Genomic DNA, 12885 nt, shown 5'->3' on the forward strand with positions numbered 1-12885 from the left:
CATAACTTAATGTATGTGTGCAGCTGTGAATGAAGAGCTGTGCTTTTATTGTCTAAAGAATTAGATTCTTCACTTAGAATTCAGCTATTCCTTTTTTTTTTTTTTTTTCTCTTAGCCTGGGAACACTTACAAAAGCTTATCTTAAATTTCAACCATGGAAGGCCAAGGCAACCTGAAGTAATCACATTTTTATATGGGGCAGAAAAAGTGGGAGAATTTGGATATTTAAAAACCAGATCACTGTGCCATTGCAGATCAGTTAGGATTTTTGTGACTTGGATTTTTTCAGTTGTGCTACTACTTCTGAGTATATGGCTTTCCTAGGCCAAGTGAATTTGATAATTTTAACTATGCTTTAATTTTAAAAATAGTTTGTCTAGTCTCTTGGGTTTTTTTTTTTGTGGAGCACTTTTATTTACTTTTTTCATTTAACCTGTATTTATAAGAGAATATGAAAATGCTGTCACAACAGCGTTGTTGTTTTGAAACTGTATTACTGTAACACTAATATCTTGAAATTCTGTGACTTAGTACTATTTGATTCCACACTTTTTTTTTAATACTTGGACAAGGAAAGCCATCCTAAACAGACTGGTGATGCATTTACCTCATATAACACTGGGCTGAAAAATACTGCGGTGCAGTTTTGTGTATATTTCTCCATCATTTATTTATCTTTAAGTGCTAACTGTGAAATGGATTTCATTTGGTGAATTGTTGCAGTAAGGTAGAAAAACCATAAAAAAAGGCTTCATAAAATCAAGCCTGCTCTCCTGGAATCAGTGTCTGGCCTTGTCAGAGCTGGCATTTTGCAAGTTCCCATGTGAAAGCAATCCTGTTGTGAGCAATTTGTCAACATAATAATCTATTCCTGGGTAAAAAAATAACCTGCACCTGCATAAACTGTTTCTGCACCGTTAGATAGAAAAATGAAAATTATCTTTTACAAACAACTGTCCTTGCACATAGAGACTGAGAGTTTAAGTGACCAATCAATACAGAGTAACAACTTGTTACTAACCAATAAAAGTAATTGGCAAGAAAACTACTAATCAAGTGGAGTCCCACAAGAGGTTTATAAAACTGTGTTAAAAGGAGGTATGTGAATAAAGAATGGTCTTTTTCCACCATGGAGAAAATGGAGTCCAGCGTGATTTACTCCCATTGTGAATTACTAACTGCAAGATAAAATGCACCTTTATTGATGCATATAATTATATATCATAGTGTTACATTGTTTTATCACATGGCTAGCAGGATTTTTTTGGTTATTACATAATCACAGGTCTCCTTGTTGTGAATATCCATTTCAATGCGGTTTTTGTATTTGCCACATCATCATGTATGCTAACATAGAGGTTGCACGTGTTAATAGGAATTTAGAGAGAAGAAGGTATTACCAATGAGAGGTAGCTAGTGAGGACCACAAAAAGCTTAGCATTGCCATTTTCATGCATTGATAAATTTTGGGAAGGGAATATCAAAGTGCTTGCTGAGGTACCCTCCCTCCCTTCTATGCAGTTGCAACAAAAGCAGCTGGTTTGGGACAGACATAATGTTCCATGAGGGTGAGTGTGTGGATTTTTCTTTTTAAAGGGGAAAATGATATGCCTCTGAGTAGAGCTGCATTATTTTTTAAAATAGTTTCTTAAGAAACCTGAGCAGCCTCCTTAAGAAGTATATTACTGCATAGCTGGGAGGTTGCAAACTTAACTAGGCCACTGTAACTGGAGATGGGTTTGTCATTAACTATTTAATCCACCTGAGCCTAATCAGCTAAAGTGCACATGTTTTTGTGACATCTTGATTAAATTAACAGACCCCACCAAATGCAGCCCCACCCCTTCTGGTGTTACTTGGAGCTGTGTGAGAGAAATGCACACAGCCTGAATTGCCAGGGGCTGGTGGAAGTAGTAGCAGAATTTGGAGTAGGTATCATTCGTGAAGTTCATGCTGTTAGTAAAAATTTATACAAAAGGTAATTGTTTTTCAAAGACAATGTAATACCCAGTTTTTTTAGATTTAGGTTGTTACACTTCTTCAGTATTATAGTAAATGCTTCTATTATTTAAAGTTCTTTGCACTCTACAGGAAGCTAGAGCAAAAAAATGTGAAATCTCTTCATATGGTTGGTTTTCTCTCTGGCCCCAGAGCATGGCTCCCAGTCAGTGTTGTTTTTGTTGAGAGACTATCTTGTACAACTTGCAAGAACTGTTTGCTGTTGTATAGAGATCAATACTTCTCTCTTACCATTTGGAGTTTTTATTCTTTGCTTTGGAAAAAAATGAGAAAGAAGTTGGTACTTTTACATGTGGTTTCCTTTGCTTCCTCATGAATTTTTAGATTGAATTCTGTAGGTTTGTGAATTTTATCATCTCTTTTTCATTGCAAAGGTAAAACTGTACTGTTGCAAGTGATGATGTGTGCATTTCTGAAATTTCTTTTTGAGATTTTCCTTAGCCATGCAGTCTTTTTAGAGATTTAGTTCAAATTGTTTTCCTAAGAGGGCTGAAGAGGGAGTTCTAAAAACTGTAACTTACTCTTTTGCCTTAGAATAACATGAGTGAGATGCTTCTTGAGTTAGGTAGCAAAAGATACTCCAACTGAACTGGGTAATTGTTTTGCAGCACCCAAAGTCCTCCTGCTCCCACATAGTGCTGCTTTGGGAATGAAACAGAAGCTATCCTTATCAATACTTCTCAAAAACCAGGGTTGATGCTCATATATTGGACTTCAGGGTATCATCCTTTGTTCCTTAGCTTAAGTAAGGCAGGCTCTGGGTGAGAAACTTCTTGTAACTCTTTTCTCTTTTTTTTCCCCCCACAGGTTGATCTCTATGTTTGCTTATTTTGTGGTAGAGGAAACAATGAGGACAAACTGCTACTGTGTGATGGATGTGATGACAGCTATCACACCTTCTGCTTGATTCCTCCTCTTCCTGATGTACCCAAGGGTGACTGGAGGTGTCCAAAGTGTGTTGCTGAGGTACAGTTCAAGAACTACTGAAGCTTTGTATGTGTACTTGTGTACCTGGAAAGATCAGAAGAAGAGCAGTTCCATCCGTGTAGAATGCATAGTTTGTTTTGGAATATTGCCAAGATGAGCCTTGAACTTTGGTTGATGAGCCATGAGGAGAGAGAAACATTCCTTCTAGAGCTTGGGCATAATCTTTGTTTTTGATGGGGCTATGTGACAGGTAAAAATTTGGCTTTGGTATATTAAAAGCTGAAAGTCAATTTGATAATTTGGAAGTGTGAAATTAGGGGTGAGAACGAGGGTTATAAGGGATGTTTCCACATAATGATGACACAATTTGTAAACTATGAAGGAAGTAAAGTATGAAATTTAGGCGTAACAGGGAGCTTTGCTTATTGGCAAGACATGATGGCATTGTTCAGAATGGCCTGTAGCAGAAAGTGAAAAAACTAATTTCAAGTTCCGTTAGAGCTATTTTAGATTTGGTTTAGTCTAAAAAAGGATCTGCTCAGGCTCTGAAAGTGGAAGCTAGTTGAATTTCATTACTCAAAAAAGAACTACCCCGTTCTAAGAGATGATTGATCAACAGACAGCAAACATCACTTGATTGGTTTGGTATTTGTCTTGGGGAAACAAATTTTGCAAGCTCAGAAAGTTGGTAGATGTAGGATTCAGAGGAGGAAGCTGACTGTTTGTAACTCTGTAATTACAAGAGTGGCTCTCACTCTTGAGGCTGTGTTGTTTCCAGAGGAGCAGTTGAGCACACACATTGATAGACCCACTTCCCCCCGTGCCCTTCTGCAGTGCTGGCTGCTGCTGGTTCCTCTTGGTGGTGTTTGGAGCATTGTGCAGCCACAGGAGCTGGATCAGCTCACTGCTCTGACCCTTCACTGAGAGCCGAGGCTGTCAGATGAACTCAGCAAATGCTGCTCAAAGAAAGGTGGAAATTCATAGCTACAGGCAAGGGAAGAGGTGAAATGTTCCCTTTGGGCTGCTGCTCAGGGAGTGGACCAACCTACTTCTTTATTTTCTCTTAAGATGGAGCAATAAAGAAGAATTAGCAAACTGCAGCAATCTAATATGGAGTTAATTTAGAGACTGTAGTAGTAAATACAGTGGCTGCAACAGTTCAAGAATGTGGAAACTCAAGAAATTTCATTATTGCTAGTAAAAACAGGAAGAGATGTTAGCCAAGAAAAAAATGCAGGCAGGGAGAAACCCAAGAAAGATAAGGTGTCATATAATTTTTTACTAGCAAATGATACAGAAAACATTTGAAAAGGCATTGGAAGAGGTAGGAGAAAACACATGACTGTAATGTGTACTGGGAAGTAAACAAGTAACAGCAAAAGGATGTTTGAAGTATTCACTAGTACTTTTTGCCTCAGTTTTTACTTTAGATGTTAATTGTGCACAGATCTTTAATGCCATTTTACAGCAGGGTACTGGAACAGAAGCTGGGAAGAATAGGGTAAGGGCTCTTTATATGTATTTAGGTCAACATTGTTTGAAGTGTTCACAGATGTTGTAGATTCTCTGTCTCAGGCTCCATCTGAGAACCACTTTGATACATGTTGGGAATAGTCTAAGGATAGTTCCTGTTGAAAAAAACCCCAAACTACTGATGAATTCCTTTCCAGTCCTGTTTCTTTGCCTGAAAAGCTGACTATTAGATATATTGAACACAAAGATGATGTAAAACTGTCTTGTATATATAAACGTGGTGTCAGTTCCAAAGGAGCTGAGAAGGATACATTAAAAATGAGTGGGGAGAGGAGTTGAAATGTGCAGCAATATTTTTTCATTTTCAGGATGAATGGGGATAGAACAGGGAAGGACTTTGAGATTTTCTGTCAGATGGGCCATGTCTGCTGTTGCCTGTGTTGCCCTGTTCTAATTTCCTTTTTCCTCTTCCCTATTATAAATTTTCATGGTGTCAAATCTATTGATGATTTGCTGACTTGATAAGACTGAAACACTTGGGGGGTTTGTTCCTGTGCAGTTATTCTGCAGGTGCTTGATTGCAGTGTGTCTACAGAAATGTCCTGTGGCTGTCTAAGAATCTTGTGCACAGTCTTGCTTTGTGGCTGGCAGCAGTAGCTGATGAAATGTAGCTTTGGAGAGGAAAGCAGAAGTGTGGAGCCCTGGGGTTACAGGGTTAGATTAGCTTCCGTGCCGTTAATTCTGGCCTGTTTCCGTTGTGGTGCGACTGCCTGGGCTGGACAAGTCTCAAAACTGGTAGCTCGTTGTGCTGGGTAAGGACTCAGATGGACACTAGGGCTTCTTGCTAAAAATGTAACTGTGTCAGAGTCTGCTGCAGGGAACAATATTTCTGTGTTCTGTCTCCTAGGAATGCAACAAACCCCGAGAGGCCTTTGGATTTGAACAAGCTGTCAGGGAATATACTCTCCAGAGCTTTGGTGAAATGGCTGATAACTTCAAGTCTGATTATTTCAACATGCCGGTCCATGTGAGTTTCAGCTTTTGTTGGGATTCCTTGTAAGGGAAAAAGAGAAGAGCTTTCAGCTGGTCTTGGATTTTTGCTAAGACATCTTAGCCTTGTTTAAAGAGGCACCATAAGCTTCAAACATGTAAACAAATTATTTAGCTTGCTGGCATCTGGTCTCATTTCAACTTCATTTCACCCTTTCCTTGCAATGGGCAGACAGCTTTTATTGCTTTTTAGAGTTTGCTGCACTGGGCACACTCTAGTTAATGTTCTTGCCCTTTTTGATAAACTGGACTAAGTATCTTGCTCATTTGGCATAGGGGCCCTTTTCCTGCCCTCCCTATGCCTTTTGTCTTGGTTTAGTTTGTCCAGAGGATAAATCTTTGTTTTTCTTCGTCTTACAGTATTTTCTTGTAGTCAAGCCAATAGACTGAATCTATCTGATAATCACAGTGGTTTTGGGTTTTTTGGTTTTTTTGTTATGCATCACAGCAACATTTTTCAAACTAGAATTTCTGCTTTGGTGCAGTTCCACTGTCCTGTGGACTGCATGCAGCACCAAGGTCTTCCTACTCTCATGGTTCTTTGGTCATTTATGGACATTCTTGCTAAAGCCTCTACCTCTACCTGGGACATAGAACAAAGCTTATTTTAAGAATAAGCTTTGTAAATGAATACATGTAAGAGTAATGATCAGTTATATGAAGATCAAACTCCTGAACACAGTTTTATATCTGAATTTCCTTACTGTTGTTCAGAAATCTTGGTCATTATCCTCTGAAATAGTTTGGAATTTGCATGTTGATTTGTTCTCTTTGCTACTTGATTTCTGCTGGCTGTCTCCTCTTCCCCCTGTGTTTTGCTGTGTGTCTGGTGATTCCATCTTTTGTTTATTCCTTCTCTCTGAAACATTCCAGCCATTATGGAGGAATACAGACCAAAACTATGACTTTGAAGAGATGGAGAGGAGAAGGGGGAGTGACCTTGGTGTATGAAAATTCGTGGGGAGTTAATAGTGATTTATTGCTTGAATGATAATTTTTTCTTATCTGCACATACCATAACCTCTCTTCTGCTTTCAGATGGTTCCCACTGAGCTGGTAGAAAAAGAATTCTGGAGATTAGTGAGCAGCATAGAAGAAGATGTTATTGTGGAATATGGGGCTGATATCTCATCCAAGGACTTTGGGAGTGGCTTCCCAGTGAAGGATGGCCGACGAAAGCTGATGCCAGAGGAGGAGGTGAGGAACAGGATGTGCAAACTGACCCCATTCTTTCCTCTGTGTAAGATTTCACATTAAGACTTCAGGTCAGAAATCATTGTGGATTTTTTCACGAAGAAATAGTTTCAGGCTTTTACGTTCCTTTTGAGCAGGGCATTAATCTGATATTTGAGGTTGTTTTACAGATCTGGTTGCTGATAACCAAGGTCTGTTTCATGATTTAAGTCACACCTGTTTTCTGTCACTTAATCTTAGCAGGCAAGATGTGCAAGCTGTTGCAGTTTGTCTGAGTATGAGGAGACTCTTTAATAATATTTTTTCTTTCTTGTTCCAAACCTTTTCATTATAGAGTTAGTTACAGAAATACAATTCTGTCCTCCTTAGGATGTTCCTAATGGGTGAAACAAACTAATTGGATTTAGCTTGTTTCTCTGTATGTACTGTAGTGATGTAGATGCAACATTCAATTATAAAAAATTCTATAAAGATCATCTGGTAAATGTATTACCTATTTTCCCTCAGACCTTACTGTAGCAAAGCAATTTTCTTGCTGCTTGTATGCTGAAATTCAGACAGAGTAAAGGTGTGGTTTCCTGATTACACAGCCCCAAATCAATTTATACTGCTCACTGGAAGATGTAATCCTGTTCACTATCATCTTCCACCTCTTCCTGCACCTTCCTGTGTGTACCTTTGTTGGCTATGCTGTGACTGTAGCTGCTTAGTGAGTCAGCACTGATACTTCTATTTGTATGAAGGTAGTCACTTGAAAAATTTTTTAGCCAGATCACTTAAGTCTTCTGACTCACTGCAATGTCTTTGTAGTGTCAGAGCAGAGGAAACAGCAGCAATGTTTGGCTGAGCTGAGGGTCTGACCAGCCCTTTCAGCAGCTATGGGATATATCTAAAATCCCAATCAATCTGTGCTTACAGCTTTTACAAAAGTGGAAAGTAGATTAATGCTAAAGCACAGTAGTGGGCTTTTAAGGCTGTCTGGATTTTAGTTTTTTGAACAAATTGTGTGTATTTGAAAGTAAAGGTGAGAGTGCTTAACAGGTGGTGCTGGCCTCTCAAACATGAGTGTGGAGGAATTTCTTCCCTTGAGAAAACTTTCTGAAGTAATCTGTACAGTAGATCAACATAAAGTGCAGCATGGTAAAATGGGTGTTAAAAAAAGCTGAAATAGTAACATGAGATTCACTGTGTTTACAATTTCAAGTTTTCCTATATTACTGAAGATTTCTATCTTTGTCTTCTGCTGGCATTGCTGGTATTTTATTCCACCAGAAAAGCATGAAACCTGCAGTCTTGTGATGGGGAAGGAACCAAAACCTAAGTGTGTAAGCCTTGATCCAAAGAAGATGAGCTATGTTGTAATGCTAGGACTATTACTAAAATCTTAGTGTGATTATTTGATGACTAGGATATTTAAGGAACAATTTCTGGGTTTGATCTTCCATTGTTCCAGGAAATATCCCATTATCTACTATAGAAATGGATAGGCTGATGTTTTCATTTATACTTTCCTTTTCTGCACTTGGTGTCCTTATGTTCTTCTGATTTGTTCAAGTTTTCCTCTTTTGGCAGGATTATGCTCTCTCTGGTTGGAACTTGAACAACATGCCCATTCTGGAGCAGTCAGTCCTTGCTCACATCAATGCAGACATCTCTGGCATGAAGGTGCCCTGGCTGTATGTAGGGATGTGCTTCTCCTCCTTCTGCTGGCACATTGAAGACCACTGGAGCTACTCCATCAACTACCTGCACTGGTATGGGCTGTCCTTTGTGCATCCACCTGACACTGCCCTGTTGGCTTTAGCAAGTTTGTGGTTCTATTTCCAAGTGCCTCTGCACACTGAGGACGTTTGTAAATGAGAAGCTGAATGTGCAGAGTGGTCCCTGTTCTTAGCTGTGGCTGATTGAAGGTGGATACAGATGCTTTTTAAAGCATTGTAGTGGGTTCAAGGCAAAGCATTCAATTAAGGCAAACCCAGGACAAGCATGTTAGTGCTTTTCATTAACTGATGAAATATTCTTGTGTGGCCAACATTCCAGTGTCACCATAAAATTGTGCTTTACAGGATCCAATATTTTTTAAGAAAGTTTTTTTGTTTAGAACTGAGTTAAGAATTCACTAGTTCCCTCCTTTATGATTTAAAATTGGGATGTCTGTGTGCTAGAAGGTGGAGTCTGCTGTCTCATGGCTTCTAGAGGCATCAGAGTTGACTGTTCAGCAGAAGATCCATGTATACACAGAAATACTCCTTGTAAAAAGAAATTTGGAAGTAATTCTGCCTTTTGGAACAGCCCTGCAAGTGTTGTGCTGTTCAGCTTTTGTGTCTGAATAGAAGACTCGTGACAGATTAACTTTGGGAATTGCAGTGTGTTCTCAGTTCCTCGGGCATGAATGAAGGAGCAGGGGGGAAGACGGGGAGGGAGCTGTGGGAAGCTTTAGAAAGGTTGCAGGACACGCGGGAGAGATGAGCTGATGGCCTTCAAACCATCAGCTCAAAAAAGCTGCGCATCTTTGAAGAAGCACGTTTGCCAGCAAGGTCTGATGGGCACGCTCGGGAAGGGCATTACTGTTGTTCCCGGCTGAGTTGCTGCTGAGCGGATCCGTGTGTCCATCCGGCGGGGTCCGTGTGTCCGTCCGGCGAGGGCTCCGTGCGGGCATGGCCGGCTGCTGCCAGCAGAGGGCACCGCAGCCCGCCGGGAATGCTGCTCCCGCCTCTGCGATAATGCACGTCCACAGATTCCTGCTTGTACTTCCTAAAATCGAGTAAAACAGATTTTACAAATAAATCTCAGCTCTGTAGATGCTAGGGCTGGCAGTTAGTTTTGGTTAAGAAAGGACTGGAATAGTGCTTGATTGATTATTTGGTTCGTTTTGGTCCTGTTAATCTTTTTGTTCCCTCATACTTAACTAATCCAGGTTGTTTGGCATCTTTCATCTGAATAGTCCAGTGGATCCCAAAGTTTTAGTAATTAGTTAGGAATTAGAGAGATTATATTTTACTCCACTGGCTGTTCTGTTGGTTTTAGAAATATAACTTCAAGCCTAATTGAATGGAGGAGTACCATGATCTTTCTTAGACTGTAGGTGTGATAGCCAAGGTTTTGTTTATTTAACCTAATTCCTTCTTCCTGAAGGAAAAGAAGTGCCCATTTTATCCCTTTGGGGAGCATGGTAAGTGACAATTATCTTCCATGTTAAGCTTGTCAAGGCAAATCTGCCAAGTATGTTGAGAATTGCATTGGAGTGTAACCGATTTTTCAGATTAGAGTAATGCATCCTGAAGAAGATGCTTGTTGATTGAGGACATTTTTTTAATCTAGGTGTAAAATGGCTGATGAGGACAGTGCTGCTGGCTGTGAGGCGTGCTTTACAGCTGGGTGGCACCATCAGATCCCTCTCTCACTTGTGTTCATTCCTGTGCTTGTGTTTTGTAGGGGAGAGCCGAAGACATGGTATGGTGTGCCCTCTCATGCAGCAGAGCAGCTGGAAGATGTGATGAAGGAATTGGCTCCTGAGCTGTTTGAATCCCAGCCTGATCTCCTGCATCAGCTGGTCACTATTATGAACCCCAATGTGCTGATGGAACATGGTGTACCAGTGAGTAGCACACAAGCATTTTTTACATAAGTACTTCTACATGCTCTCTTTTTTTCATTCTCTGCCAGATTTGTATAACAATGGTTTGGCATAACTCTGAAGAATTTTTATGGTAGGCATTTGCATATTCATTACTTATAGGGTGTTTTTAAAAGCTGTTTTCTAGATTCTTCTGTAGACTAACCAGGAAATTTAAATTTTCTCATAACAGAAGTGAGTGTGCCAAGCTTCCTACATAAAATACCTTCCAGGACAAGCATATGCTGTGTATTACAGTTAATTTTTAATTAAAAAATCCCCTCCCTTGTGTAACAGAAAGTTTGTCTGAAATGCCTTTAAAAGCTCTTGACCGTAAAATACTTGTCTTACATTCAGTAGAAATCTCAGCATTGCAAAATGCTTTTCTGACCTAACATAATTGACTGCAGACCTCGAAGCAGCAGTCACTATCATTTGCTTTTGTCTTAGGATAAATTGCTTCCCTGGCAAATGCCCCAGCAAAGCAAACCATAAACTTTTTTCCAGAAGCTTTTGCATTTTGTGGTACAATGGATTAAATGATGATAGAGAAACATCCCTTTTGGGATTCATAAAGACAGTTTTCAACTGTTGCTTATATATTCAGCTCTTTTTGAAAAAGGCTGTAAATTGAGTATTCATGTTCAGAAGGCAAAAACAATCCTTACCACTACTGGGATAGCTGTTGCCTGTGGTGGTCTATGGCTACAGAAAGTGGTGTTCAAACATCTTGTACTTTTGTGTGTTAAGCTGTTGCACGTTACACATTTTTTCTTTCCTTTATCCTCCCTTTTTTAGGTTTTCAGGACAAATCAGTGTGCTGGCGAGTTTGTTGTGACCTTTCCTCGTGCCTATCACTCTGGATTTAACCAGGGATATAACTTTGCTGAAGCTGTGAACTTCTGCACTGCTGACTGGGTCTGTTCTTTTATATATAGTTGCTATATGACTTCTGCAAGTGGCGTGTTAGTAACTTAACTACCTGAACACTCTTTTTCAGTTAAATAGTATATTTTGTACTTATAGTTCTTGGGACAGCAGTTAGAAACTGAGGGAAGTTTCATTATACAAAGTAATTCTAATTTTAGGCAACTTCAAACTGAAACTTTGAGCACATGTTCTCCCTTTTTAATTACTGGTTAACCAAAAAGTGGCATCTCACAGTACCTTTAGCTGTGATAGCACTTTCAGAATTTGATACAGGTCTGGGTCCTGTCTTGAAGTACTGTTGTCATTTGAATGTTGGAGATAGGCTTATAAGAGTCTTTATTCCTCCTTTGTGCCAGCTCATTATGCCTTTTAATCATGTTAGTGCTGTTCTGATAGCTGTGCCACATCAGTGCATAGCTCATGTAGGTTGTTCAGGAAATTGTCAAAGGAATGTTCTGTTACTATCCAGGCTTTACAGTTGGAAGTTAGGATCTCATCTCTAGTTCATCTATCTCTACCTTTGTTTTTTAAATACAAATGGAATTGTAGCCCTTTTTCAGAGACTTTTATTCTTTTATCAGAAGAATTGTCTGCAGGACTGGTAGTGTGTCAGAGCTCTTTTCTTTCCTCCAGCACTCATGATGGAATATGAGTGTAGCCTCTGTGAAAAACTGCATCAGCCATGTGAAATTTCTTTTGCTTATGTAAAATGTAACCGGAAATATGTGCAGCAAATTCATTTAGCATATTTTTGCTTTAGGAGGCACAAAATGAGTGATTCCAGTTTTGGTTAACTGTAGGAATCTTAATGTTAAATGGCTGTGTCCAAGCATAGTAATATCCAGAGGGGAATGTATTCACCCTAGTGTAGACCAGATGACTTCTCTTGGGTGCCAGTTTCTTGCCACTGGAAATAAAAAGAGCTTAGGACAACTCTTAAACTTGAGTTTCTACGTTAGGTGCATAAGGTTATGGAAGATGCCCCTCCCCAGCCTTGATAGCCTCTCTGTCCTTGTCTGTGACATGATTTAAGGTTGTTAGAATCTTATTGAATACAGGCGAATGAATGTGAATGCCACAGAATTTTCTCTGTCTCATCAAAGACAACTCTTGGCTTGTCTTTTCCCATTTTTTCTCCAAGGAAGGAGAATGGGAGCTGAGAGGTGACTTTTTTTTCCCCCTGAATGATGATGATGTTTCTGTAGCTCCCCATTGGACGCCAGTGTGTGAGTCACTACCGGAGGCTGGGACGTCACTGTGTTTTCTCCCATGAAGAGCTGATCTTCAAGATGGCTGCAGATCCAGAGTGCCTGGATGTTGGGCTGGCTGCCATGGTCTGCAAGGAGATGACTCTATTGATAGAGGAGGAGACACGCCTGAGGGAGTCTGTTGTACAGATGGTGAGTAATAAATGCTTGCAAAAGAACTTTCTGCTTCCCTCTCCCCCTGCTTGCATTAAAATTTTTGAGCAAGTGGCTAATTCTTCTTGTCAGGGAGTGTTGATGTCTGAGGAAGAGGTGTTTGAGCTGGTTCCAGATGATGAACGTCAGTGTACAGCTTGCAGAACCACGTGCTTCTTGTCAGCTCTGACGTGTTCCTGCAATCCCGAGCGCCTGGTGTGCTTATACCATCCTTCTGATTTATGTCCCTGTCCCATGCAAAAGAAGTGTCTAAGG

At 40.0% G+C, this 12885-nt stretch overlaps 1 protein-coding gene across 2 annotated transcripts in view; it reads left to right on the forward strand.

Moving 5' to 3' along the window:
• The window catches only part of KDM5A (lysine demethylase 5A), a 51366-nt gene that overhangs the window by 13080 nt on the left and 25401 nt on the right, over nt 1-12885 (forward strand). For both annotated transcript variants that reach the window (XM_066549759.1, XM_066549760.1), the window contains exons 8-15: nt 2827-2985; nt 5327-5446; nt 6508-6666; nt 8236-8417; nt 10099-10261; nt 11078-11197; nt 12415-12609; nt 12703-12884. In XM_066549759.1, the coding sequence (XP_066405856.1) occupies nt 2827-2985; nt 5327-5446; nt 6508-6666; nt 8236-8417; nt 10099-10261; nt 11078-11197; nt 12415-12609; nt 12703-12884 (1280 nt within the window). The remainder of the gene's footprint in view (nt 1-2826; nt 2986-5326; nt 5447-6507; nt 6667-8235; nt 8418-10098; nt 10262-11077; nt 11198-12414; nt 12610-12702; nt 12885) is intronic.

This window comes from Molothrus aeneus, chromosome 5, assembly GCF_037042795.1.
Source record: "Molothrus aeneus isolate 106 chromosome 5, BPBGC_Maene_1.0, whole genome shotgun sequence".
In the NCBI taxonomy this organism is placed as follows: domain Eukaryota; kingdom Metazoa; phylum Chordata; class Aves; order Passeriformes; family Icteridae; genus Molothrus; species Molothrus aeneus.